This window comes from Manis javanica, chromosome 8, assembly GCF_040802235.1.
Source record: "Manis javanica isolate MJ-LG chromosome 8, MJ_LKY, whole genome shotgun sequence".
Lineage (NCBI taxonomy): Eukaryota > Metazoa > Chordata > Mammalia > Pholidota > Manidae > Manis > Manis javanica.
Genome location: NC_133163.1, coordinates 27,259,639 through 27,287,613, shown reverse-complemented (window position 1 = coordinate 27,287,613; position 27,975 = coordinate 27,259,639). Strand labels below are relative to the sequence as shown.

General features: G+C 47.2%; 1 protein-coding gene and 1 long non-coding RNA gene across 7 annotated transcripts; one reads left to right on the top strand and one right to left on the bottom strand.

Moving 5' to 3' along the window:
- ABCD4 (ATP binding cassette subfamily D member 4) lies at positions 1–15,794 on the bottom strand. Of its 6 annotated transcripts, none has more exons than XM_036992790.2 (20): positions 15,578–15,794; positions 12,812–12,930; positions 12,522–12,649; positions 11,254–11,393; positions 9,984–10,100; positions 9,506–9,631; positions 8,875–8,925; positions 7,294–7,388; positions 6,916–7,037; positions 6,719–6,810; positions 6,464–6,553; positions 4,738–4,946; positions 4,515–4,606; positions 4,003–4,039; positions 3,578–3,666; positions 3,110–3,162; positions 2,735–2,811; positions 1,953–2,068; positions 1,702–1,777; positions 1–200 (listed from the first exon to the last, which is right to left on the bottom strand). In XM_036992790.2, exons 1-19 carry the CDS (start codon positions 15,613–15,615, stop codon positions 1,709–1,711), a joined length of 1,860 nt encoding a protein of 619 aa, XP_036848685.1. In that variant the 5' UTR covers positions 15,616–15,794; the 3' UTR covers positions 1–200; positions 1,702–1,708. The 6 variants fall into 6 exon arrangements, 5 of the variants coding, with proteins under 5 accessions (XP_036848685.1, XP_036848613.1, XP_036848821.1 ...); XR_005054386.2 differs by lacking the exon at positions 1–200 and adding an exon at positions 2,146–2,253 and having other exon boundaries at positions 1,708–1,777; XM_036992718.2 differs by having other exon boundaries at positions 1–1,777.
- On the top strand, positions 12,947–27,975 carry LOC118967408 (uncharacterized). Its single transcript, XR_005054401.2, has 3 exons — positions 12,947–15,423; positions 26,257–26,428; positions 27,263–27,975. It is a non-coding gene; the product is annotated as an uncharacterized lncRNA (long non-coding RNA).

The following is a 27,975-nucleotide window of genomic DNA, read 5'->3' as shown; positions in this document are numbered from 1 at the left end:
TAAACATATTAAGTTCCTTTATTTTTGATGGCTGTGTTGTCTGCAGAATGGCTGCACCACAAGGTCTGGAACATCCCCCCAAATGACAGGGCTTAGCCTGCCTCCTCACACTTCTTCCTCCAGAGTCCAGCGGTCACCCAGGCTCCCGTTCGCTGATTCTCCTTGTGGTTTTATTTTTCTTACTCCCTCAGGAGCACCTCCTAAGCAGGAATCAAGCCGAGGGAGAGAAGTGGGTGGAGGAAAATCTATTTACACGGTAAAACTGACAGGATGGGGTGCTGAGCTGGGCAAGGGACTGACGGGGCACATTCAGGATGCCACCGGATTTCATGCAGCTGGACAGCTGGTGCACCACAGCCCTTCAGAGCAGACGCTGGAAAAAGGCTTCCCGGAGAGACCCCAAGTTCAGTTTTGGACTTGCTAGGTTTGAGGTGACTTTGTGATACACAAGTTGGACTTGGTAACTTTTTAATTGAATCTCCAGACTCATGTTTTAGAGCCTGGAGGGGAAGAAGCAGCAACCCTGACAACTGAACTTTGGGGAACACTGTTCTAGAAAAAGGACTTTGGGCTCAGTAACTTTGTCTCATGCTTTTGTGCTTTCTGAGTTTTGTCTGTTCAACCTGTTGTTGTTCCCTAACATAGATCACTTTTGAGAAATCTCAACCTTACTTTAATTGAGGGGAAAGGGATTTACACTTAGTCCCTCTTTATCTGTCGGGGATATGTTCCAAGACCCCCACCACAGAGTACTGAACCTGATATATACCATGTTTTTTCTGTATATACATACACACTATGATAAAGTTTAGTTTATATATTAGGCACAGTAGGAGATTAATGACAATAACTGAAAATAGAACAATTATAACAAAATAATAATTATGTGAATGTGGTGTCTCTCTCTCTCAAAATATCTTATTATTCTGTACACCCCCTTCTCTTGTGATGCTGAGATGAAAAAAGGCCTCCGTGGTGGGGTGAAGTGTGGTGAGTGATGCAGGCACAGCCGCCTTAGGCTGCTGCTGACCTTCTGACCTACATCAGGAGGATCTGCTCACTGCGGGTAACTGAGGGTAACGGAAACTGCAGGACTACTTCATGTTCATCTGGGTTAAAACAAGAGAAAAAGAAGGGCCCTAGAGGTGAGTGGCTCAGGTACAGCCGGCAAACGGAAAGGGGAGAGGCCTGGAGTGAAGTGAAAACCACGAGCAGAGATTCCAGCACAGAGGCATCCCCCCCAGGCTCTCAAATAGGAGTCTGAAGATTGAATTAAAAAGATCTTATAATGGAGAAGAAAGAGAAAGGGGGGAAAGCTAAGAATATTTTTCTTAATGTTTATCTTTTTTAAAAAGTTAGAAAATTAAATAGTAGATTAAAGTTAAAAATCTAATGTTGCAAAATATAACTGATCTTAAAGATTTCTTGTTCTTCTGACCCTCTTTGACCCTTCATAAGACCCACTTTCAGATTTTTCTTTAGGAAACACAGTCTGAGGTACTTTGTAAGTAATTAGCGCTTCAAGTGTAGGGAGCTCAGGCTGAGGCAGCAGGAGGCGTCCTGAGCGCCCCAGGGAGGGCGACTCAGCGGCAGGCCCTGGGAGGCAGTCTGGGGCTGGTGCCAAGCCCCGTCAGTCCTCCTGCTCAGCTCTGGGGACTGCTGACCGGCCCGAGCTTGGCTCTCCTCCTGGCGGTCAGTCACCTTGGCTTCATTCCCCTTTGATTCGGGTCAGTTCCCATCTTCCTTCTCCAGAGAGTTTCAGAACCAAGGAGTGAAACTATAAGAGACCATCACCATGCAGAGATCAGGTGGCCCTGGCTGTGACAGCGGGAGGCCATTGATCCCGTCCTCTCTGCCACCCCTACTCCCCATTTGGAGAGGCCTCTGGCCTTGGCCAGGCCCAGCCTTTGGGTTCTTCCTCCTTCTCAGGCCATCCTTGTGAGCACGGGTACCTTCTCAAGGCTGCGCCGGTGCCCCACACTGATGAACGTCATGCCCAGTTGCTGGCCGATGCGGTAGAGCTCGCTCTCCACCTCCTCAGTCAGGGCGCTGGTGGCTTCATCAAGCACTGAGGGCAGAACCCAGTGGGAGGGGACTGAGTCCTGCCCCTGGCCTGCCTCTCCTTCTCCTCCAAGGCCCACTCACCTCGGGCTGGCACCTGGGGAAAGGCTGAGAGCTGCTCTCACAGGAGCCCCACCTCAGGGAGAGGACGGCCCAAAGGAGCAGAGGGCTAGGTTCCATCTGTGAAGCCTTCTGCCAGCAGCAAAACAAAATCCCTCAGCTTCCTATAGATAGGCAGCTGTCACTGCCTAGGACCACTCAATCCAGGGAATCCCAGTTTTATTTCCTAGGAATCAAACTTGTCCTTGCAGAAGTTCACACCTGCCATTCCTCCGCCAGGCACAGCTAGAGGAACGAACACCCATTCACTGGTGGCAGAGGCTGAGGGGTATAAAATCAAAAGCCCACTCCAGGATGGCTCCAGATGCTGCTGTGGCATGGGCCTGCTGCACGTTGGCAGTGTCACATACCCAGAGCTGCCGTGAGGGTGCCCCGCATGGCTGCCTCTTGGGTAGAACCCTGACATCCTCTCCCAAAGGAACACAGGTGCCCAGCCATGTGCAGGTGAGCTCTCCTACCATACAAACACCTCCCCAGGTGTACACAAACACATGCTGCTACACCTGTGAGCATACACAGCACCTGGCAAGTGCACCTACAGGGCACACCTCACCTGCATACTTCGGCTGCAGGTAGAAGAGCCGGGCAAAGGAAAGCCTCTGCATCTCTCCTGGGGACAGAACATCATACCTGAGGAAAAGGAAAAGAGAGGATCATAGGAAGGAGGAGGATATAGCTTGGCTATTGCACTGACTGGGTCTGAGCAGCGTCTGAGTTATAACTGCAGAGGCTGGCCCTGGGACAGACAGGTATCACTTCCCTTTCAACTGCAGCCCCACTGCCCACATAAAGTGAAGCCAAAGCTCTGTTCCCAAGGGCATGAGCACTGGGTGGGCCAAGAAACAGGAGCCATTCCCCCCTTGACCAGGCCCCTAGAACCCAGTTTTTGTGGGGAGGTGGCCCTGGAGCATCCCATTCCCCTTCTTACCAGTTCCAATCGACCTGCTGGTCCAGACCCTCTGTCCTTGCCACCAAGCTGGACTGTAACACACCCAGAGAGAATGATATCCAAAAAGGGCTCATTCCGGCTTCCTGCCATCCTGAGGAATGCCCTCGGTCCCCACCGCACACCCTCCAAGATCTATCCCAAGTCATGTGTCAAGGTTGGGGATTGTGGGAGTGATCTGCCCAGGCAGTCAGGAATATCCTACCAACTACATTGTTTAGATTTGCTGGAGCATGGTGACTAGAAAAAACAGACTGCCTTAGTTTTACTATGGTTTTAAAATTCGCTAGAGAATGTGCCTCTTATTGCCCATGCCTGGCCTGCTCCCCCGCCGCGGGCTCATGCTTCCAGTCCTGGGCCCAGGGACAGCAGGACCGGCTCTGCTGGACCAGCACTTGTCCTCAGTGCTACCAGGTGGGCTCGGGTCTCCGGGTCCCTGCCCACACTTACCAGGCCTGCCAGCTCTAAGAACCTCATAATCCTCTCATCATCAGTAGCACCTGCCAAACAGAGAAGCTTTCTTCCAGAAGTCCATCCTTCTGAGTAGCCAAACAGATGAGGGCAGGGGTGGGGGCCCCAGAACCTGGGCTAAGGCTCTGAGGTGACAGATTACAGCACTCACTAAATACGGCGAGGGCCAGGAGAAAGAAATAATCCCTTCCCTTCATCCAATGGGGGTCTCTCCCCAAGGAGAAGACAGAACAAGCTATGCTCAGGTGTAGACCTGACAACAGGGAACAGCTGAAGGAGGAGGGGACCCAACCTGACACCTGCAGCCCAGCTGGGGCCTCTCCCAAAAGGCACAGGTGAGGCCACAGTCAGACACAGCCCTGGGACAACTGGGATGGGAGGATATGCGAGGAGGCCCAGCTCACCTGAGTCCGGGTAGATCTCCTTGAGGGGATAGATCACCTGATAAAACACAAACCACATGGGCCTAGGACGAGGGCCAATGAGAGGTGGCCAATGAGAGGTGGCACTGTACAAGCCCAAGCTCCCGCAGAAACAGCCCCAGGAACTGCCAGAGGCCAGGCTCCTCTCCACCTGAGGCCAGTAAGGAACACCCTGGCCGAGGCTGCAGTGAGACGCTGGGCAGGCGAGAGCGGGGCAGGGTCACTGCCACCTTCAGACATGCGTCTGGGGTGAAAGAGTCTGTGGGTCTTCTGAGGGCAGGGAGAAACCTTGGTGGCCCTCACAGGTTAACCTGCCCCTGGGAGCTGCTCTGAGTACATGGCCCAGTCTATGGGTGTCATTAAAATGTTCTAAGAGCCAGGGAGTTCCTGGGCATGGGCCATTTTTTATGACACCTCCTGCCCCATAACGCTAGGGTGACCTGCCACACAGCCAGAGGACCCAGGTGGGCAGCAGGAGTGGGCCCCAGGCTGACCTGCTCCCGAAGGGTCCCATCAGTGAAGAACGGCTTTTGTGGCAGGAATAGCACCCCGTGGGGTCCAAAGTCTGTCAGCATCTGCACTGAGCCTGCAGAGCGTAAAGAAACCACCATTCTGAGGCCTCCCAGAGACTCCCTCTCGCTCCCTTTCCCCAGCAGAAGGGGCTGGGTTCTTACACACGTGCATGCACAACCCCGCCAGGCCAGGGCTGGTTCTCACCCTCGGTGTTCGCCCAGAGGCCACCCAGAACCCGGAGCAAGGAGGTCTTGCCAGTGCCCGTGTTGCCCGTGATGAGCAGGCTCTGCCCCTCAGAGATCCTCAGGCTCAGATCCTTGACTAAGGGTTTGTCAGAGGCGGGGGCAGAGATGGAGACCCGCTTGAGGAGAAAAGCTGTGTCTGTTGGCTCTGCAGCTGGCCATCCCGGGGCCCTGGGGTCAGAGAAGGAAGGGAGGATGGGGAAGATGGAGAGTGTTGGCATTGCCAAGGGTGGTTCCTTTCCTTGGACTCAGGGTTGTTATGGGGGCTGAACTGTGTCCTCAAATCAGACCTTGAAGTCCCAAACTCCAGGACCTCTGCATGTAACAGCATTTGGGGACAGTGTCTTTAGAGGTGATTAAGTTAAAATAAGGCCATTAAGTTGGGACCCTAATCCAATATGACCGGTGTCCTTTTAAGGAGAGGGGGAGATACCAAGGGTGCTCATGCACAGAGAAAAGGCAGCGTAAGGGTGCACCGAGAAGACGGCCCTCTGCAAGCCAAGGAGCAAGGCCTCAGGGGAAACCAACCCCGCCACCACCCTCCTCTTGGATTTCCAGCCTCCAGAACTAAGAGAAAATAAACTACTGTTTAAGCCATGCAGTTTGTGGTATTTTGCTATGGCAGCCCTAGCAGACCTACTGAGGTGGGGCTGGGGACACATATTCTGTGCCAGGCTGGGCAAAGCCCCACATGACTGACCTTAATCAGTCTTAATACCCATGAATCTCAGATATGATCCCCACTTGGCTGAGGAAGAAACCAAGTCAGGGTGCTAAGTAACTTGCTCAGGGTCACACAGCTGAATTTGCCTGACCTAATGTTGGTGGGTCTTCCTGGCAGTATGGTGCAGCCAGGGGACTGATGACGAGAATGGGAGTAGGAATCCTCAATGGTTGTGGGGTTTCTGGCTTTCCACGGATACCCATCTCCCTGAAGAACAGCACCTTTGGTTTCCTACAGCCCCTGCCCCATCGCCTCGCTTCTGGGCTCACAGGTGCATGAGGCCTGGACCTCGGGCTGAGGCAACAACTAAGGCATTGGTTCCTAAAAAGAGAGTTGGATGTAGGCCCTGGAATTCAGGCTATTTCTGTTTTTGAACGTTTAATCTGTGGCCGATTTCCATCAATTACATCTAATCCTCACAACAACCTTAAGAGCAAGTTTCCATTTACTGTTCCCTTTACTGAGATGAACCAAGAGAGACATAGAAGAGTTAGTAATTTTCCCAAGAAAAGTGAAGACATGAAACAAATCCTCAACGTACAGAAAGGTCAGAAACAACACAGAGCCTGCAGATACACGAATGGAGACACCTCTGGGTTTGGGTGAGCCTGAGGAACAAAGAACAGACGTGCCCTGAGGAAAGGAGCAGGTGGTGGGGTGCAATAGGTGGGGGAGGCAAAAAAGTAGAGGAGGGATATTCAGATTTTTGTTTTACTATCTCAGTCCCAGGCTGACTTTGCTTTCATCAGCTGGGGGTGGTGTAAATGAACACAACAGATGCCAGAACAGCAACACTGACTGTGAACATTTATAATGTGCCTGACACAAGACACAGATTTCTTCATTTGCTCCACACGACTCTGCTGCCCAGCATGGAAAGGGCAGGGCTCCTGGGTGCCCTGGCTGGGTGGTTCCAGGGACTGAATTCCCAACTGCTGCACTGCACTGCCAGCCCAGCACTCACCTGTCCAAGTCCCACTCACTCTCGTCCAGGATCTCACCATCCTGTGACTTCAGGTACATGTCCAGCAAGGTCTCCTGAAGCTCCCCAATCCTGGGCAAGAGATGAAAATCTGAGGAGGGTCTGGGGGCCACGGCGAAGGCATTTTCCCTCATGCCCACTAGTGTATGGGGAGCTTTGCTGTTCCTTTTCTCTTCCAGCTACTTCTCCCGGCAGCACACACTGCTTGGGACCTAGAAGGGCGGGATGCAGCCTCACCTGTGCGTGTAGCCAGCCACATCCGAGAGCGTGGTGGACAGGTCAATGAGCGTGGTGAAGCAGCTGATGAGGTAAATGCACACAAAGGCATTCTGGACAGGAGGGAGCACAGTGAGCACAGGCTTGACTCCGAGGCCTGGGTGCTGGGCCAAGGGGCAGACGGGATGGCCTGTGGGGTCACCAGGAGGGATTCTCACCTTGCTGACCAGGGTGCTGAGCTCTGTGGGGCTCAGGTCTCCATAGATGCCACTGAAAATGGGGATTGCGATCACAACGTAACTCAGAATGCTGCCCAGATAGTCAAACGTGTTGACGCCAACTGCAGAAGCCAGAGACCCAGGATAAGGGACCTGGGAACTGGCACATGCTCTCAGAGGAAAAAGGACACCAAGCAGGACCAGCTATTCCCTGAATCCTCATTTTCCTAAGGAGACCTACGGCCAAGGCTGTGGCTCTGCCTGGTTAACGCCCTCCTCAGAGCACATGCATCAGAGTGGAGAGGAAGCAGGGGGTGTGGGAAGGGAAGAGGACTACCCCAATCCTGTGGCTGTGCCTCCCGAGCGCCCTGCACCTACTGTACAGCCAGAGCTCCTTGGACATCAGCTCCCTCTGGGTCTGAAGGAGTCTCTGCAGCCTGCGGTCTGTCCTCATGTGCTCCACGTGCCCAGCTCTGACGAGAAAGGCTCAGATGTCCATGGGCCAGGAAGGCCTCAGGCAGGCTTGGGGGTGGCCTTCTGTCCCTCATACATCCTCCTTTAGGGACCAAGCCCATTCAAATGACTTTCACCTCAAACCCTTTCTACCACTCGCATCCATTCTTTGTTTCATTCATCCAACATGGTACTGTCTGTGGGAAGAACATGAACTCTAGACTGGGCAGACCTGGTTCAAATCCTGGCTCTGCCCAGTTCCTAGCTGGGTGACACTGACAAGTTACTTAAGCCTGGAGTCTCAGTGTCATGTCCTCATCTGTAAGATGGCACTAATAATATCTACATAGTAAATTAAACTGATAATTTCTGAATATAAAGTACCAATGAGGGGCCCTCAATAAATAATAGCTGCTATTATTAGACAAATATACAAGCAGTAGTCACTCCGTGGCAGGCTCTGTCCTAGTTAGCCAGTGACACAAAGGTGGAAGAGACAGTCCCTGTCCTCAAGCTCCCAGGCAGAAGCACTGCATTCTTCACCTAGAACACGGAAAGTGTTACATAAGCAGCGTGTCTTCAGGGCTACAACAAACAACAGGCTTGACCACTAAGGGAGTCTGGGAAGGCCTCCTGGAGAAGGTGATTTGGGGCTTCAAGGGTGGGCAGAAATTCTCAAGGAAGAAAAGGCGAGGAAAGGACAGAGGGAGCATTTCAGATTCTGCATGAACAGGGCCAGAGAAGTCGCAGAAGAACCCATCCAGAGCTCCAAGAACCTGCTTTGCCCAGAGCCCAGGGCTTCAAGAGCAGAGACTACAGAATGCAACAACAATTTATCATGGCCCTACCCACACAACCAAACCCTGGTTTGATAGATTCCTAGTATTCTTGGTGCCCCCAAGTGGTGGCAGCTGCAAACTGGAGCTGAGACTGACAGAAGAGCAAGATCCCAGGGCTATTAGATCCATGAGAAGCGTTCACTACTTAAACACAAGCCTCTGGGTCCTCTGCTATTAGTCCAATGATCCTGGAGGCTTTACAGGAGGCAGAGCACAGGGACCTTCCCTGACCCTGAGGGAAGGAATGGGATTTCACAACTTTGCTCCACATAGACATTTGTGAGAAAGGGTTCTCTTGATCTCTCCTCCTATGCTACACGGACTGGTGGAAAGCTACTTTACAGACAGAAAAAGAGGCCGAGGCAATACCCTGCAGTCATCAGGAAGATGATGAAGCATTCACTCATTTCATTCTTGGAATAAATGTAGGCCCTATGCTAGGCCACTAAAAGGAACCACCAGCTTCAGAAGCAAATCCCCGGACCTCGGGGTAAGGCAGACAAGGACAGTGAGAGAGATACAGGGTAAGGATTCTAGCCAAGTGTGAGGATGCTCAGCCCCTGGGCTTGGTGATGGCGGGAGGGTTGCACAGTTCATCTTTCCTTCTCCTCCATCTCCACTACGAGCTTAGACAAAGCAGAAGGTGACCTTTCTCCCCTAGACTCACCTGAAAAAAGCAGCAGGCTCAGCATTCACCCGGATCTGCATGTGCTTGAACCTGGGCAGGCCAAAGGGAAATGCATGCTGACCCTGGGCAGTACTGGCCTGGGTCGGAGGCCTGGATCAAGACCTCCAGACAAAGAGGAGCCCGGCTCCACCTTGTAACTGGCTGCTTGGCCTGCCTTTCCCTGGGCTGTCACAGGGTGGGAAATTGAAGGGCCTGGGTGGGGCAGCAGAAGCCCTGCTGACAGGACAGCCCCTCTCCTCTCTCCAGCATTTGTGCCCACAGTTCCTCCTCCTCCCAGGGCTTGGCCTGAAGGAGGTGGCCAAGACACACAGAGCAGAGGCCAGATCCACCAGCTGGTGGGTGGTTGCAACAGGAGCCTTCAGAAGGCCAAGGGATGATGCTGGCCAACCAGACACCATCTTCGGTGCTCTGCATGTGTCATCTCTCTCTGTGGATAACAGTACCACCTCCACTTTAGAGATGGAAAAACTGAGGTTTAGGGGGGTTAAAGGCCTAAGAGCCTTTGGCTAGTAATTGGCATAGCTGGGATTTGAAGTTAGGCAGTCTCACTCCAGATCCCATTCCTTAATCATCATGCCCAGCCCAGAAACCTCAAGCAAGGGAAACACACCTGAAATCTCCTTCCAGCTTCTCCTGCTGCACCAGCTTCGCCACAATGGGCCCCATCAACATTTTGTTTACCATGGTTCCCAGGATGAAATATCCGAAGATGCTCACAGGCCCGAGCCAGCCTGTGCTGAAAGGCAGAGAGTGGGGGTAGGAACAGCCACATATCCCTGCAGGCCTCAGCCCTACCTCCTGCCCCCTTCCAGGCAGCCTGTCCATCTCAGCAGACATGGGGGCCTCTGCTCCTGCGAGGGGCCATCTGGTATCTGGTCTAAGCTGTTAAGAGCACCAGGATCCCTGGGACACTGAGAAGCTGCAGGGCCCAAGGGAGGGCAGGGGCCGAGCACTAGAGGTGGGAAGACTCCCTGGGGTGCTGGTGGGAGGGAGGGAATGCTAGTCTCTATTGGATCCTGACCTGGGAGAGCTCATGTGAACACCTGGCTGGTGGGGGAGGTGGAACTTTGGCAAGAGGAGAGGTTCACCTTTGGAAGCACTGATAGGTGTAGTAGGTGAGGGTGAACGGGGAGATGATCAGTTTGCTGGCCATGGTGCTGAACTGCCGGCAGAACCTCTCCACATCCTGGCTGATCCGCTGGTCCCTGGAGCCAATGACAGAGCAACTGGACCTAGGAAGCTGACAGTTTCAGGTCACCTCTATTCCGACTTTGCCTTTCAGTACTGTCAGCAGCAACCCAGTGGGAAGATGGACCCAGACAAGGGTGCCCTGGAGGCAACAAGACCCTTAAGACCTTTAAACAGGATTGTGGAGAGTGGTTTCTTACAATGCCTCAGTTTAGCGCTCAGAGAAAGTGGCAACTGAACATCCGGCACTAGGGATCCTGAGCCAGTTATGAGTAGCACTGAGGAAAAACCTGAGGGGGTTTCTGAATGATTAGGGAGACTATCCCATCTATCTCACTCTTCCTAATCTCTCTTTTACAAGCCTGCCCCCATTTTAGCTATCTGGCTGCACAGGCTTCATACGGGTTGAACCAGGGAGTAGGTCTAGAAGTTCAGCAGCAGCAGCCTCCCAAAAATCTTTGCTATAAAGCTCAGCGTGAGCTGAGGAAAGGTCACCCCAGGCAACAAAGTGCTTGGGAGGAGGGGAGTGGGGTGTGAGGTGGTCTGAGGAGACCCCACATGCCCCATCACACCACAAGGGCCACACTGACTCCTATTCCAGTGAGACATAACTGTGAGCAAGTCACTTGCATCCTCTGGGCCTCAGTTTCCTCACCTGTCAATGACAGCTTACACTGGAACCCTTGCTATGTCCCAGGCTCTGTACATATGCACTCCATGAGCATCATTTCATCCTCTCTATATTATTTGAGATAGGAACTATCCTCATCCTCTTGTTACAGAAAGGGAACCTGGGGCTCAGTGAACTTAAGGCCTATAAGCTGGGAGGTGACAGGGATTTGAGTCCTAGACTGAGTCCTCACGGCAGTAAGTTTTTACTGCCAAAAAAAATCCAACAGCTGGTTTTCTAGCCTTTTCTAGCAAGGACACTTTCTTAGGAGGGTACCTGGCCTGGAAATATGAAATCAACAAAAAGGAGCTGCTCCTAGTTTTTAGCTCCCTATTCTCAGCCCTGCAGCCTCCCCAGGGGTCCTCTGCCGAGCACCCTCCACCCACGGAGCTTATCAACATTTGCCAAGAACTGCAGATGATCTCCAACACATCTGCGCAGGGCTGAGCCAGATGGAAAGACCCACACAGAGGGCAGCGAGCACCAAGAGGAGCGCCTACGGGTTATCGATGTCATCCCGCAGCACGTTGAGGGTGTAGTACACGCGGCCCCGGAAGTAGAGGCAGTGGAGATGCTCGGTGAGGTCCTTCCTCCAGCTCACATACAGCAGGTTGCAGGTGAACTGGTCAAAGCTCTTCAGCTATGCAGTGGAGGAAGAAGGGGAAGGGAATGGACCGATGGCTTCCTGCAAGTCTCAGCTCAAAGGCCAGGGCTGGCAGAAAGCCTCTGCTGACCAGTCGCAGCCCACTCTGATTACTCTGGGTCCACTTAGTACTTCCACTTGCTTAAAGCACCAAATCATTGGATTTCTTCCTTTCTCACTCACATGCTCATTCCTTCACCAAATATTGAAGACAAGGCCCTCGAAGTCCTTTCTATGTTGTGCTTGTCTTATTCTGAGGGCAGATGAGCTTCTGGAGGTGGGAACATTATCTTCTACCCCCTTCACATTCTTACATTTGTGTCCCCAAAACTTGGAACAGTGTTCTCTATACATAGGTGCTTATGGACTGAAGACCCATCAAAGTGTGATGAGAAATGGCTTCCCCAAGAAGCAGTTAGTACAGCTGACAGAGCATTTGGCTTGAGTCTTAGCAGGGGCCTGACTCATCAGTTACCAGGTATAGAGCACCTACACACTAAGCACAAGGGAAATAACAATGAGCTCACAGTCTAGCAAAGACAATCACAAGGGTGTGGGGAGTATTCCAGCAGAAGTAAATTAAAAGTATTAGTTGAGAAGAGGGCAGAGTTTGTTGGAGGAAATAAAGGAGAAAATGAGGAGGACTTGAAGAAAATGACAACAGAGGAATCTTGAAAAATGAGCAAGGATTAACCAAGTGAGTAAGAGGTGGGGGAAGGAGGCCACCCCACCTAGATGCAAAGGCTGGCAGGTATGACATGGTACCAGGCTGACTCAGCCCCCGGAGGAGGAACAGCAGCTCTGGCTGTTGATCCCCATTTTCAAATGCTCTGAACTCCCTGAAGCAAGACTTCTGGGACTGGAAGGGGCAAAGACCATTTCCACTAAACGCTAAATTAAACCAGAACCTCGTGGTCTAGTCCTGGGAGCTTGAAATTACCTGAGGAATTAATCCCAAGTGGGCCAATAACAAGATTAATGCCCTGTCTAGGTATCTGACCTTAAGTTGCAAGAAAAGGGAAGGAACACACATGCACATCTTGATTCTTGCTTCCTCGTGGAATGTCACTGGGCATTCTACTCATACTAGGCTGGAGAAGAAGAGATGTAGAAAGAAGACCTTACCATGGAATTGACAACGATAAGCACGACAGCCAGGAATGTCAGGGTCTTAAAACCATTCAAGTCTTTGTTTCCCAGGACCCCGTAGTACTGACTGGGGATCAAGCCAACCTGGTAGATCACCAGTTGTTCTGGAAGGAGGGGGAGGAATCAGAAATTAGTGATCAATCAGTGATGAGGGGTGAGAAACACATGATGAGAACCCCTCATCACTGATTGATTAACCCAGAGAGAGGAAAATGCACCCAAACCAGGGCTGCCCTCCCTGCTGCCTCCTGGGCTCACTCACTCACCTAGTAGGGCCACAGACAAAAGGGTTAAGAACATCAAGGCATTCTGTGATGACCAAGATGGAAACAAAACCTTCTGTATCTGCAGGAACCGCTGGAGAAATTGCAGGTCTAACCTGGGCCTGAAGAAGTGGGGCAGGAGAAGCAGAGAGATAATTAAGAGGGCAGTTAAGTCTTAGAGAACAGTCACCAAACTTATCCACATTGTTCTATTGGTGGGGAGGGGGTCCAGACCATCCAGGAAGGGAGGTTTATGAATGCTGAAGATGGTAGGCTGGGAGCAGACGAGAAATAGGAATTTCTTTGCCATGATAAATGCTCTCATGTTAAAAAAATTATTTAGCAAAAATCTACAGCAAAATACATAGGCAATAAAGAAACTTTTGCCACATTCTCTTTATGGTCACAAACAAGAGAAGGAAACCCACTTCTCAAGGATTTTAGGGTCCTGACTAAACCAATAAAGCAAGAAAAAGAAACGAAGTAAAAGCTGAAAAGGAAGAGATGAAACTGTCATTATTTGCAGATGTGATAATTTACACAGGAAACAAATCAAGGGAATAAACGAGTTCAACTAGATATAGGGTTAACATACAAATATCACTTAACATACAATACCCAACTGGATAACATAAAGAAAGATGTCATTCACAAAGTAAGAAAAGTATAGAAAAGCTATACAATATCCAGGAACTAAGTTTAAAAAAGAACATACAGAACATTTTGGAGGAAAAATGAAAAGCTCTATTATAGGATGTCAAAGACTAAAACAGACAGAACTGGTATAACTTAACATTATAAAGACCTAATTTCTAACAAAAGTAGCCGATAAATTCAATGTAATACCAATCAAAAGCAGGACTTCTCTGAGGAACATTATGTGAAAACATAAAGGTCCATGAATAACTTAGAGCAACTGTGAAGAACAGGAAAAGAGGAAGAGACCCAGACCATCAGGTTATTAAAACATATTATAATGCTGCAGTTGTAACAAAATGGGTTATTAATACAGGATAAAAAAGAGCAATGGGAACAGAGAGGCCAAAAAGAAAAAAACAGACCTTTGTTTACATGAATGCATAATACAGGTTACATCACAAGAAAAAGGTATATTAGGGCCAACACTAATAGTTGGCAACAATTATTAAGCATGTACTATGTGCCCAGTACTGCTCTACATGTGTTTTACGTGTATTAATTCATTTGTCACAACCCTGTGAGATGGAGACTATATCCTGTTTTATGGATGAGGAACTCAGGCAAAAGAGGTTAAGTAACTTGCCCTGTCACCCACCTGGTAAGTGACAGCGTTAGGATTAGAACACAGGTAGCCTAGCTCCAAGAAGCTGTGCTCTTAACTAGGGTACACCAATGCATTTTAATTATTAATTCATTAGTTATTAATTGAAGATGGTTGAAGAAACGAGGTCATTACTTCAAACCATTCATACAAAATAAATCTTAAAAACTTCAAATATTAAAAATCTATAAGTGCAAAGTAACACTATTTAGTTAATAGAAATGTAGAAGAGTGGGAAGATAGAGTGGGCAGGTATTCTCAAATGAGACCCCAAAACATAAACTATAAAGAAGAAAATTAATGGATTTAACTTAGAATTAAATACTTTTGTTCAACATAGAGCCATAGGTTAAGTTAAAAGACTGAGAAAGCATTTGCAGAGTGTAAAACCAAGACGGAATTAAAATCTAGAGCTTTACATGGAATTCCTGTAAGTCAGGAAGACAGGAAATCCAGAGAAGTGGGAAAAGGATATAAACAGGCAATTTAGAAATGGGAAAACCCCAATACTTAATACATGAATATTAACACAATGGGAAACCACCTTACACCCATCACATTGATAAACATTAGAAACAAACAGTATTAAAAACACTGGGAGGATACTGAGAAGCAGCAACATTTACGCAATCAATATTATTGGGAAATACCAACCCGTGTAACCATTTCTCAGAACAATTTAGTAGAATTAAGTATGACCTCACATCCTACCCTGGATAATCCAGAGAAAATCACTCGTGTCCTCCAGGAGGCAAGTGCCAATATAGTTTGTGGTGGTTAAAAACTGGAAACAATCAAAATGTCCATCACTAGGGGAATGTGTAAGTAAAACGGCGTCTAATGCACTTGGGGTGACATCAGGCAGCCCTCAGAAGTGGAAACTAGATTACTATAGCATGTATGATCTCAAGAACACAATGTTGAGTAAAAAGATTTTTGTTTTTTTTAAACAGAGTATTATTTATATGAACTCAAAATCACTATACATTTTTCAAGGCAACATATACGCAAATTTATGTACGGTTAGCTGTAAAGACCACCCCCCCTTTAAATCACCAGAGTTGTGTGTCTGAGAAGGGGAATGAAATAGGACTGAGAATAAGGAACGATGGGAGAAAGATAAATAAAAACACAAGAAGAGCCTTGTACCGGCCCACAGCGGGACAGGAACTGAGACTGATGATCAACTCAATTCTGTGCACTTGAGGTTCTCGGGGATGGGGGAGCCAGTTCCGAGCCAAAATATCCCACCCCCAGAGGGCAGCGGACGGCAGAGGTTCCCGCGCAGGCAGGACGGCGGCCTCGGCTGGGAGGGGTGAGTGAGCGCCCCTTCGGCAGCTCGTCTCCGCCGGGACGAGGGTTCGGCCGGCGCCGCGGTGGAGGAGGGAAGGCAGCCCGGGCCCCTGCCCCACACAGCCCCGAGCAGGGCGCCCCGAGGCCCGGCCCTCGCCCCCAGCCGCCCGGCTCACCTAGCGCCAGCCCTGGCCGCGGGCGCCGGGACCACCATGGCCCGCGATCTGACAGACGCCAGGCCCGGCTGCCCGGCTGGGGTCAGGGAAGAGTCCGAGCACCGCCGGGCGGCGACGAGGGGCTGGGCCCCTGCGACCACAGACACGCGCGGATAGAGAGGAAGGCGCCGAGCAACCCGGCCGCTCCCGGAAGCGACCTGCTTCTCTAAAACTCAGAGTCCTAGCGTTCTCGTCTGTCGCTCCGGCGCCTAGAGCGCCCCCTTCTGGATCTGGGGGGTTTCCCCTTTAACAGGAAGGGGTAGCGGAGACAAGTGTGAGAATTTTTTACTCTAAATATAGTAGATGTTTCATACATTCTCCCGAAGCCATCGTGGTCTTTTAACAACCCAAATCAGGGTTCCGACTGCAACAAAACCCAAACGTTTTCAGGCCATAAGTGATCAGGCCCTATACATGGTCTTCATCGAATGGCCACTCTCTTTCCACCTCAGGGTCTTTGCGATTGCGATTGTCTCAGCCTATATCACCCTCCCGCTTAGCCTGGAGCTTTCCATAGATGGCAGTCTCATCATTAGTTTAAATGTCACCTGCACACCTGACCTAGAATATGCCAGCCTGCCCCATCATTCCCTAGTGCATCACACTTCATTTTTCTTCATACAACTTATGATTGTCTGAAATCATTTTGTTTCCTTGCTTCTTGTTTGTCTTCCCCTATACTTCATTTGAGCAGGGACTCTGCCTTGCTCATTGCTGTATTCCCAATACCTAGGACACTACTAGTACTTAGTAAATATTTAATAAATATTTGCTAAATGTTGAAGAATGAAATACTTATAAACTGACTGATTACAGCACCCCAAGGGAGGTGGGAAATGGTTCAAGAAAACAAGCAGGATGATCTCACAGGACCAGCTTTGAATCTGGTTGTACCTTCCCCTCTGCCTTCAATCATTAAGTGCCAAACACTCAACAAGATACATGTATCACCTGTCTTCATGGAGCTGGCTGGCTGGCTGGGAAGGCCAACCTGTTGACAACTACAGTTGTCCTTATGAAATGCTATGACAAAGGCGCCATCCAGCAAGGTTTCTCAGCCTTGGCAGTGTTGACATTTTGAGCCTGATAATTCTGTGCTGGGCAACTGGGAGGCTCCCTTGTGTATCCTATGATGTTGGGTAGGATCCCTAGCTTTCACCCACTAGATTCTAGCAGCATTCCCACTGACCCAGTTGTGTGTCAACCAAAAATGTCTCCAGACATTGCCAAATGTCCCCGTGGTGGGTGAGTGTGGGGAAGAGCAAATCCTAGTGGCCAGCATTGAGAACCACTGCCCCAGAACAACAGAGAAGGTCATCCAATTCAGGATGGGGAAAAGAGGAGTCCAGACTTTCTGGAAGAAGTGATAACTGAATGTTTCTTAGAGATGGCAAGAACTTCTTCACTTACTCCCAAGTAGGTCTTTGTTACTTTGAACAATGAACAATGAACGTGTCCAGATGCAGTTTCTGAAAAGTTAATAGGCAAACAAAATGTTAAGGCAAGCAATTGCCTCTCTAGGGCAATCTAAGTTTACAGCTCATCACCTTCCACTCTCAAAAGTGTCCTGGTTTGGTGTTTAGTGGCATTACTACTCCAGGGCCCCAGAACACCGCATATTTAAACTTCTAAAAAGTATTGCTTCAATACCAACCTGGGCTTAAACTATTATCTCAGCTATGAAAATATAGATGTAAATATCTATATAGGAAAAACTGCAATTAAATATAATGAAATGGTATATATATGTATATCATCATTCTTTAATGCATCAGTTTATATTTCTAGAGTGTCTTTTGGATAATTTCCAACTCTTTAATCCTGAGATGGAGTTAAATGTAAAAGAAATTTAAAAATAATTCCTTAATATCAAATATACTGTGTTCAAATTTCCAATTGTCTTATAACTGTGTTTTTTTACACTTAAAAATAGTAATCCAATTAAGGATCCAAATAAGGTCCACACATTGCAGTAGATCAATATGTCTTTTGAGTTTCTTTTAATCTGTACATTTTTTCCTCCTCCACTTTAGACCAAACAAGATTATCTCTCTCCTGTCCTTTGGCAAAAGCTTGTAACTGGTTTTGCCACTTGAATTCTTCCTCCTGCTCTAATCCAGCTGCTACACAGCTAAGGGAGTCTGCAAAAATGTAAGCAGATCAACACCTCCCTTAAAACCCCTCAGTGGTTCAAAGGCCATAGGGCCCTGGCCCCACCACACCAACCTCTTTAGGGGCCAGGAAACAACCTGTTCCCTTCTACTTTTACGTTAATTTCTACTTTTCCTTCTGTCCAGGGTGCAATGTCCCTTTCCCAGAAAGTCCTGTCCTGGTCACCTTCTCTAAAGAAAGACTCTACTATTCCCTTCCATTCTGCCCCGATTTCTCCTTTTGGCACTTATCACAGTTTGTTAGCATATTTTCATTTTGTGCTTTTACTTCATTACCACCTCTCCCTCCTCAGACTCTCAGCTCCATGAGGACCTGGACGCCGTCTGCTGCGTTCACCACTACTGTGTTGCCTCTGTCCAGGAGCACACAGTGAGGGCACAATAAATATTTGTTGAACAAGGATGAGGTAGACAATCCCTAACCTCACAAAACACACAGGCCACTGTCTCTGCTCATACTGTCTTCTACTGGGACTGAGCTTCCCCTTTTCTAGAAACTGGGCTTTTGGGATACTTCCTTTCTCTCATACATAGAAAAGGGGAAAACAAATTGGCTAAGGAAAATAATCTGTTAACTACTATCATATTTTAGATGATGCAGTAGTTTTACTTCCAGGGCTTCTCGTAAATACATTTACCCAAGAGCACAAAGGATTAATCACAAGTATGTTTTTGCAACATGCTAAGTGTTAGCAAGATCCTAGAAACAGCCCAAATGCCTGTCAAAAGAGGAGTGATTAAACATGTATGCCACAATCACTTTGTAGAATACACTTTGTAGCCATTAAAAAGAAAGAGAGGTGTGGTATTTCTCTTCAATAAAGGTTAAAAGCATGGACTTCAGAGCAAGGTTACATGGATTCAAATCCCTGCTCTACCACTAATATCTGTGTGGGCCTGGGCAAGTTGCCTCAGTTTTCTTACCTGTGAAATGGAGTAATAATCACTCCTACATCACAGGTTGTTGTGGGAAATCAATAAGTGAATGCATCTGAAACACCTAAAATAGTACCTAGAAATGATAAGACCTGAATGTATTATATAGTAACATGGAAAAAATGTCCATGCTATATGGTTAGCTTGTTTTTAATTAACTAGTTTTTTAATTGAAAAATTTAAAGCCACATGGTAAACAATTCCACATAGGATAATAGGGCATCTAATGAAAAATAAGTCTGTCTCCCACAGCACAGGCAACTACTGCTCATGGTTTCTTAATAATCTTTCCAGAAATGTTTCATGTATACGCAAACCTATATGTGTGATTATTTCACACACACATACACGCACACACACACACACCTGTCTTTTCCTTTTAAACAATCTGTCTGGCAGCTTTCTTTTTATATCTTATAGTATATCTTGGAGATGGTTCCATATCATGCAGACCTACCTCATTTATTTCCTCTGCATAATATTCTACTGTAGAGTAACTATTTGTCCAGTTCCCTACTGATGGATATTTTAGTGGGGTATAGTTTCTTGTTATTACATAAAATACTGCATTGAGTATCCTTGGATATAACCAAAATATGGTTAAGTTTAAAAGGAGGCATATTCCATTTTTTGTTTTAAATAAAGCATGTTTGTGTATGCATGAGTAGGCACCCACTGAAAATGATTAGAATCTGTAGGAATTAGAAATGCAAGGAAGGGAGAGAGCAAAACACAGTTTGAACAAAAGCACCTAATATGTTTAAAGTGAGTTTAAAAAAAAATGTTACCCACACAATAAAACTTTCCCAGATGTTGTCTCCCAATATAGAAATGATCACTAGCCCTCCCAGCTCTTGATTCACACCTCAGTTACAGAACTGTTTCCCTCCTATTCTGCCCAATCATCCTCATATCCCGCAACACTCAGCCCAGTGCCTGACATGAGAAGGTATTCATTAAAACTTTTTGGGATGAATGAATCTACTCTTCTGACCCCAGTTTGCCTGTATATAACACTAGGATGGTAAAGTGTCCCCTGTAATGGTAAATTGGTCATCAAGAGAAATTACAGAGAAAGTGGAAAAGCTGAAACAGTGTATAAAAATACTCAAGAATAACCACTTAATCTGAAATTTATCCTATGGACTGACCAGGTCAAAATGCCTGCAGTGTAGCTCATTCGAAGGCCCTTGGCCCATGTGAGAACAGCCTGTTAAATTTGTCCAGACAAAAGGAGAACAGAACAGGAAGGATAGAGGTGTTAGTTAAGCAGAGCCCTGCTGTCAAGATCTGAAACCATCTGGCCTGTTCCCACTCCAGAACTAAATCATTCTGGAAAGACTGTGTCCCCTGAGTTGCATGTCTGCTAAAAAGCTGGAGCCTTCATATTAGACATCGCTCAAGGACTCTGACTACTGAGTAATTTTAGAGTAGTGAGTTGGTGAGGATGGTGACAATAACTCATTCAACATTCAATAAGCATTTCCTAAGCACCTGCTCTTTATGTGCCACTCATTGTTCTAGGAAACTACTGGAGATACAGCAGTTTTACAACAAAGTCCCCTGCCTTCACAGACCTTAAGCAGATACATCCGATAAACAAATAAAATGATATTAACTATAAGTCACAGTGCTAAGAAAACACGGAGGGTGTCACAGGTTGTCTTCTGGTATGACACCCCGAGAGGCCTAGCACACTTGATTGTGATAGAGAGTGAGTGCTCTTGGGTTGTATCTGGGGAAGAGAGGAGAGGGATGCAAGATAGGGTGGAGAGAGACATCAAGCTGAGAGGCGGGTCTGAGGACAGCTTCAGCCAGCTCCCTGGGGAGCTCCAGAGTGAAAATGGCCCATCTGAGTTACCTCTTTTCTACTCAGCCCCAGTCAGTCCTTTGATGTAGACTACCTAAGGAAGGTCATGACTGCGGGTAAGTGTGCTCTGTAGCTGAGGCAATCCTTGAAGGGGCTGACAGCAGAAGGCTATCTGCTGACTGTACTCCCAGCAGCTGGGCAACAAAGCCCTTCCTCATGGAAAGGGACCTGGGCTACACCTCTCCACATCCATCTCACGGGGTGTGGGGAGACAGGCCTGGGGGTACCAGTGCTCCTTGAGATGAGGTGGTCAGGGAAGGTTTCTCTGAGGAGGCTTAAAAAGTAACCCTGAATAAAGTGAAGGAAGAAGGCATGCAGATTCTGGGAGATAGCATTCAAACAAAGGGAACAGCCAATGCATATGCCCAGAGGAGGGAATGCTCTTAACATGTTCAAGAACAGCAAAAAGTCAGCATGGCTGGAGTGCAATGGGCAAGCGGAGAGTGATTGGAAATGAGCAAGGGCCAGACTGTGCAAGATCCTGCACGCCATCATAAGGACACTGGGCTTTATGTTTAGCATTATAAGAAGCCATGGAGGGTTGACAGAAGAGTAATACATGAGAAGATTTGGTTTATGATTTCAGATCACTCTTGTTGCTGCTGTAAGCAGAAGGGGGAGCTACAATGGAGGTAGGAGGCTATTCTGATCTAGGTAAGAGATGATAATGGTTGAGACTTTGGAATGGTAGCCAGGATGATTTTGTCCTATTCTCCCACCACCTACTATCCAGGCCAGGGACATTTGGCAAGATCGAGATATTTTTGGTTGTCACAACCAGGGGGCTCATTAACTAGCACCTAGTAACTAGCATTGAGTGGGTAGAACCCAGGGATGCTGCAGTCATCCTACAGTAATGAACAGGACAGCCCTATACAACAAAGAGTTACCCAGCCCAAAATGGTCAAAGTGCCAAAGCTAAGAAACCTTGCTTTAGAGGAAGTGGGAAGTATCAGATTTGGGATGTATATTGGAACTAGAGACAACAGGATTTGAGTTTGAATATGGGGAATGGAAGAGGAATCAGTGATTCTAAGGCTTTTGGCCTGAGCACCTGAGTGAATGATGGTATGGTTTACTGAGATGGGGAACTCTGGGAAAGAATAGATTCTAGGTGGGGGCCAGGTGGTAAGTCAAGAGTAGTTTTACTGGCAGGTTAATTGAGATGCATATTGGATATCAGATGATGATGTTACATAGGCAATGGCTGTTTTAAGTCTGGAGTTCAGGGGAGATGTCTGAGCTAGACCTATAAATGTGGAAATCATCAGAAGTAAGGTGGGATTTTAAATCAGTAGATTGCAAAGAGATCACCTAAGGAGTGAATGTACATAGAACAGGAGAGGTCAGAAGACTGAGCCCTCTGGGAGTCCAACATCCCAGACCAGGAAAGGAGGAAGAGCCAGCAAAGGAGATGGAAAAAGAGCAGCAGGGAGAGATGAAGAGAGCCAGGCAAGTATGGTGTCCAGGAAGCCAAGGGAAGCAAGCACTTCAAGAAGCATGGCTGGATCAACTCTGTTGAATACAGATGAGACTGAGAATTGCCCTCTGGATTTGCATCATAGAGCTTATTGGTGACCTTGACAGGAGCAGGTTCCATGGAGTGGGTTTAAGAGAGAGAAGGAGGTGAGAAAGTGCAAATAAGAATTATAGGGAATTCTTTCAAAGAGTTGTGCCATAAAAGGGGAAAAGATAACTTGCCAGTAGTAAGAAAGAGGATATGAATTCAAGGATGGAAAGATATTACAATGCATTTGTTTGGCTGAAGGGAAGATCTAGTAAAGAGTGGAAAACTGTTAATGGGAACCTCCATTGCATACTTTCTGCATCTCAGGAGCCTGCATTAGGCATTTAATATAGATTATTTAAGTTAACCTGTACACCAAACCAATGAGGTAGTTAATATTGTTAATCCCCATTTCAAAGAAGACCACACTGAGGCATGGAGAGGATCAGCTAGTTACACAGCCATGGTCATATGACTAGTAAGTGGGGGAACTTGGATGTGAGAGCCCATTTTTTTCTTCATCTGTATTCATCTTTTATTGCAAATTGTAACCACTGGCTAAAATTTATATCCATTATCATTTGTTCCCTCTTTCCAGAGGAAAACAAATGACTCAGCTGGAGAATATATTTGTAAATGATTTATCTGGTAAGGGTTTAACATCCAAAATATATATAAAACTCATATGCCTTAACACCAGAAAAACAAATAACCTGATAAAAAAGTGGGCAGAGGACCTGAACAGACATTTCTCCAAAGAAGAATTACAGATGGCCAACAGGCACATGAAAAGATGTTCTACATCTCTCATCATCAGGGAAATGCAAATCAAAACCACAATGAGATATCACCCATTGGATAGAATGGCCACTACCCAAAAGACAAGAAATAAATGTTGACAAGGATGTGGAGAAAAGGGAACCCTCCTACACTGTTGGTAGGAATGTAAATTGGTACAGCCACTGTGGAAAGCAGTATGGAGGTCCCTCAAAAAACTAAAAGTAGAATTACCATTTAACAGTAATTCCATTTTTAGGAAGTTACCCAAAGAAAACAAAATCCCTGATTCAAAAAGACATATATGCACCCCTATGTTTATTGCTACATTATTTACAATAGCCAATATGGCAGCAACCAAAGTGTCCATCAATAGATGAATGGAAAAGAACAGGTGGTACATACATGCAATGGAATATTATTCAGCCATAAAAAAGAAAGAAATCCTGCCACTTGCAACAACATGGATGGACCTAGAGGGTATTATGTTAAGTGAAATAAGCTAGATGGAGAAAGACAAATACCATTATCTATGGAATATAAAGACAAAACAAAATAAAACAAAACAGCAGTAGACTCATATAGACACTGAGAAGTAACTGGTTGTTACATTGGGGAGGGGTTGGGGTGGGTGAATGGTGGGGATGAGAGGGATAAAAGGGCACAGAAATTCTCAGTCATAATATAGGTTGGTCACGGGGATAGTGATACAGCATGGAGGATACAGCCAATGATTCTGTAGTGTCTTCCTATATTGACAGATAGTAACTGCACTAGAGGGGGGTGAGGATTTAATAATATGGGTAATTGTTGAACCACCTGTTGTCTCTAGTTCCAAAATACATCCCAAATCTGATACTTCCCGCTTCCTCTAAAGCAAGGTTTCTTAGCTTTGGCACTTTGACCATTTTGGGCTGGGTAACTCTTTGTTGTATAGGGCTGTTCTGTTCATTACTGTAGGATGACTGCAGCATCCCTGGGTTCCACCCACTCAATGCTAGTTACTTGAAACCAATGTAAGATTGTATATCAATTACAAAAAAAAAGACTTAGAGGAAGCAAATCTCCTGGAATTTGTATCTGACTGCTCCCACCCTACCTGCTCTGCTTCCGGGACAAACCTCTGTGATGGTCTCTATCCCACCACCAACTACCCCGACCCCACAATGTGTTCATTTACTTGTCGGTCTCTTGCAGTGGAGCAAGAGCTTCCCAAAGGCAGCAGCTGCATCTAATTCATCTTTCTTTCCTTGGCTGGTAGGACAGGCCCTCAAACAATAAATATCTGTCAAGTTGTTGAATGGATAGACTATTAAATAAATATAAAGAGTTACCAGGAATATTGGAAACCACAAGACTGCTGAGCAATATTGGCACCTAAATGTGCAAACTGGATACGTGCAAAAGTGCTCTCAAAATGCAGAATGCAAAGGAATCCCTGAGGAGTGGGGGTTTGAGGGCGAGGGTGCTTCTTAAGAGGACTCTGCCCCCAGAAATTCTATTTAGCGTGCCTGAGGTGGAGTCCAAGAGTTAGCACAAGATGTTTCTTCCCTTTCCAAAGAATTTCATGCAATGAATCCACGGTCTTACCACTGGAAGTCCAGGGAATCAGGAGACTTTGATTCTAGTTCACATTTCCCACTTACCATGTATTAAAATACAGCATGTGATATTTGGAATCTGCTATATTACAAAAAATACTAATTATTTATATGAAATTCCAATTTAACTGGGCTCCTTGTATGGTTAATTGCTCAATCTGGCAATCTTCCAGCTGGGTGACCTTAGCCAAGCTGCGTAATAAACCCTTGGAGCTTCAGTCTCCTTATCTATAAAACAAAGAAATGTGAGCTTTCCTAATCACCATGAGGATTAAATAAGGTCTTCATGTGAAGTGCTTCACTGGCGAATAGCACATGGTAAGTGCCCAGTAAATGAGGTAGTAGAATTCATGACATTTACTTCAATTTCCTTCTCTCCTAGAGCATTAAAATATAATCCATCAAATTAGATTTATGAATAGCTTGTCAGAAATGCATTGGTTAAATGGTCAGTTAAGGGAGTCTGGGCAGCTGGCGGGATGCTGAGGTATGGAGAGCCTGAGTCAGCCCAGGGCCCCAAGGAGAGGGTTGATGCAGGGAGCATCCAAATTCTCATTCAGCCACTGATTTCTCAGTCAGATCCTGGAGTTTCCCCAAATTAGCAAACCAGTGAAAGAAGGATGTGATCCTTACAGAAGCCAGTAGGGGGGAGTGTGTACATTTTGGGATAGATGGGGACGTGGTAGGGGGAGTCCCACAGCCCCGGCAGCAGGTTTCACGTCCAGGTGGTGAACAGTGGAGGGCCTCAAGAAGCCCTGGGGAATGCACTGGTCCAGGGGAGAGTCAGGGAGGCCCCAAAGTGCCAATCAAATCAGCCTGTAGAGCACCACTCTTTTGGGCAGATTTGGGCATACCCTGTATAGAAAAAAAAGACTTTTTATGTTGAAAGACACCAAAAAGCCAAAAGCAACTGACAGACCAAGAGACAAAATTTGCAAACTGTGTAACACAGAATTCTAGACTGTGTAGAGGTTTCACAAATCATTAAACCAGACAATAAATAAATAAATAGAAATGGATGTCAGATATGAACAGACAATTCACAGAAGAAATACAAACAGCCAGTAAACATATAGGGAAAAAAAGATTAATCTCTAGGGACAGGGAAATAAAAATTGAAACAGTGCAGGGAGTTTCTGCCTTATTTTCTATGATTATCAAGGGGATTAACCTATTCTGTGCCAGGCATTATGCGAAGCGCTCTCTTAACATGAACTCAACATTTGGTCTCTGCAAAAATCTTGAGAAGTAGCAACAAACAGTACTCCCGATTATGAAAACCTGCAGCTCAGAGGGGTCGGTAATTTGGCTGGAATTCACTCAGCTGGAAGGGCAGAGTGCGGTTGGACCCAGGTTTGTGAGCTTCCAACTCCTTCTCCGCACAGGTTTTCCTAGGACTTCAGTCCCAGCAACATCTAATTCTTGAATATGGTGCTTTTGGAAAAGGCTCTGGTAGCTGTGAACTCCAAGCAGCCAAAGAACAGAAAAGTAAAAAACAACAAAAACTCAGAAAATCAGAAAGCCTTGGCCCTCAGGGAGCAGCATGCTTTGGCAGAGCGGGGAAAGTGGGGATTTGGGGTCTGGTGAGCTGGGCCTCTGGAAGGCCAACTGGGGGTGGGGTGGGGTGGGGTGAGCAGGGAGCCAGTTCACAGCTGCATTCTAAGCAGGCTGGAGTCTGGCTGGCCTGAAGTTTCGCAGCCTTAGAAGCAGGAACCCAAGGAATCTGTTTGTCGGTGCACTACATGCTGAGATGCAATTCTCATTTCTAAACCTTCCAGGCCGGAGTCCGCAACTCCCTCCCCCATTCTCGCACCTGCTGGCAGCGGGGGTCTCCAATGAATGGACAACTTCCAAGAATTCTTGCCCCTTCCCCCACCTTTTACATAGCCAAACCCTGGGACAAAAGGCGCCGGGGGTCTGGGGCTCCTTCCTCGGCTCCTGCCAGCTCCGGTGAGTGCCAGACCACTGGAGCCTGCTCCACACTGCACCATTTACATTTTTTACAGCTCACCTACCTTGGCCATGGTCAGGACCACAGACCCCAGTTGCCCAGGAAACATGGCCAGAGCGGCAGGAATACTGATAAGGGCCCCATGCTGGAGTCCACATCCTAGAATTCTGGGCTGATGGTGCGGGGTAGGGTGGTGTGGGGGTTGGGGGGCTTTGTCCAGGACAAGACACCGCCCCCACATACCCGCAGGAGCAACCGGAAGTTGCTTCCCAGTGCCTTGTGATCTTGATTCCAGGCCGCACCCGGTGGCTGCCCTGTAGGATATTGGTCCCTATCTTTCTTGGATGGCTCCCTAACTGATAAATGCAGCTACTATTTATTGAGCACCTCCTGTGTGCCAGGGCCAGTGCTAAATGCCTTTGCATCTGTCTCCTCACTTAATCCTCACAACAACCCAAGGTGAAATAAGTATGGGCCCAATTTCCCCACGAGGAGAGAAGCTCAGAGGGGAGAGGCTCGCCCCAGGCCTCACGCAGTCAGCTGGCAATCAGCTGTCAGAAGGAGCAGCTGGCCTCCCCTCACCCCCACCCCGAGGGCGAGTCTGAGGACCGACTGGGCAACTCCTTCCTCAGACTCTCTTGCACAGCTCCCCAGTCCCTGCTGTTTACCGACTGGCTCCAAAACCCTATAGAAGCCCAGATTTTATTTTGAATACTCGTTCAACAGGGCGGGCCAGGAAAAGAGACAGTTATTCCTCCCCTTTGGGAGAAGCCCTGTGAAGATTCAGGCCTGGCTGGGATATGCTGCTCGCTGACCCTTTCTGTTTCTCACAGGCCCTGCCCCTGCGGACTGGGACCAGCTTCAGACGAAATGAGTGTTGGTTGATTCTAACTGGCATTTTTTGCCTCTCTGATAGCCTCCAGAAGGGCTGCAACTTCCTACTTTATGGACCAACATGTGATAGACATCTTTCGCTAGGCAATTAAACTCTGTGCCTTAGGCTACCTCCTGCCTTAGATGGAAAAACAAAATACAGCCAGGGAGGTCATGGTTCTAGTCAGCCCAGCCAGCCCTCAACCTCAAGGGGCCCAGCAGATCCGTCCCTTGAAGGGCTTGGAAGACACCCAACAAATGACAATACAAAATGCTTCCTTTGTTCATTTACCAAAACACAAAGATAAATATATAAGTATGTAAGTACTTATCTACGTATTATGGTCTTTGACTAAACAATTCTACTTCTTGAATCTTACAGAAATGTTTGCACTATATGTGCAAATGTGTCTCATGAATGTTGTTCGTAATAGTGAAAAGTGGAAACAACCTAAATGTCCAATTGCAAAGGATTGCTTAAATACATTATTGTATTCCCTATAATAAAATATTCTGCAGCTGTTAAAAGGTGTGAGGTATATGCTGATGAGGAAAGAGATCCATGACATTTTGTCCGGTGAAAAGAGGCAAGTAGCAGAACAATCTAGGTCATTCCATTTTTTGTTTTAAAAATGTATTTATGAAGGTAGAAGGTCAAGAGATCACTTTTTAA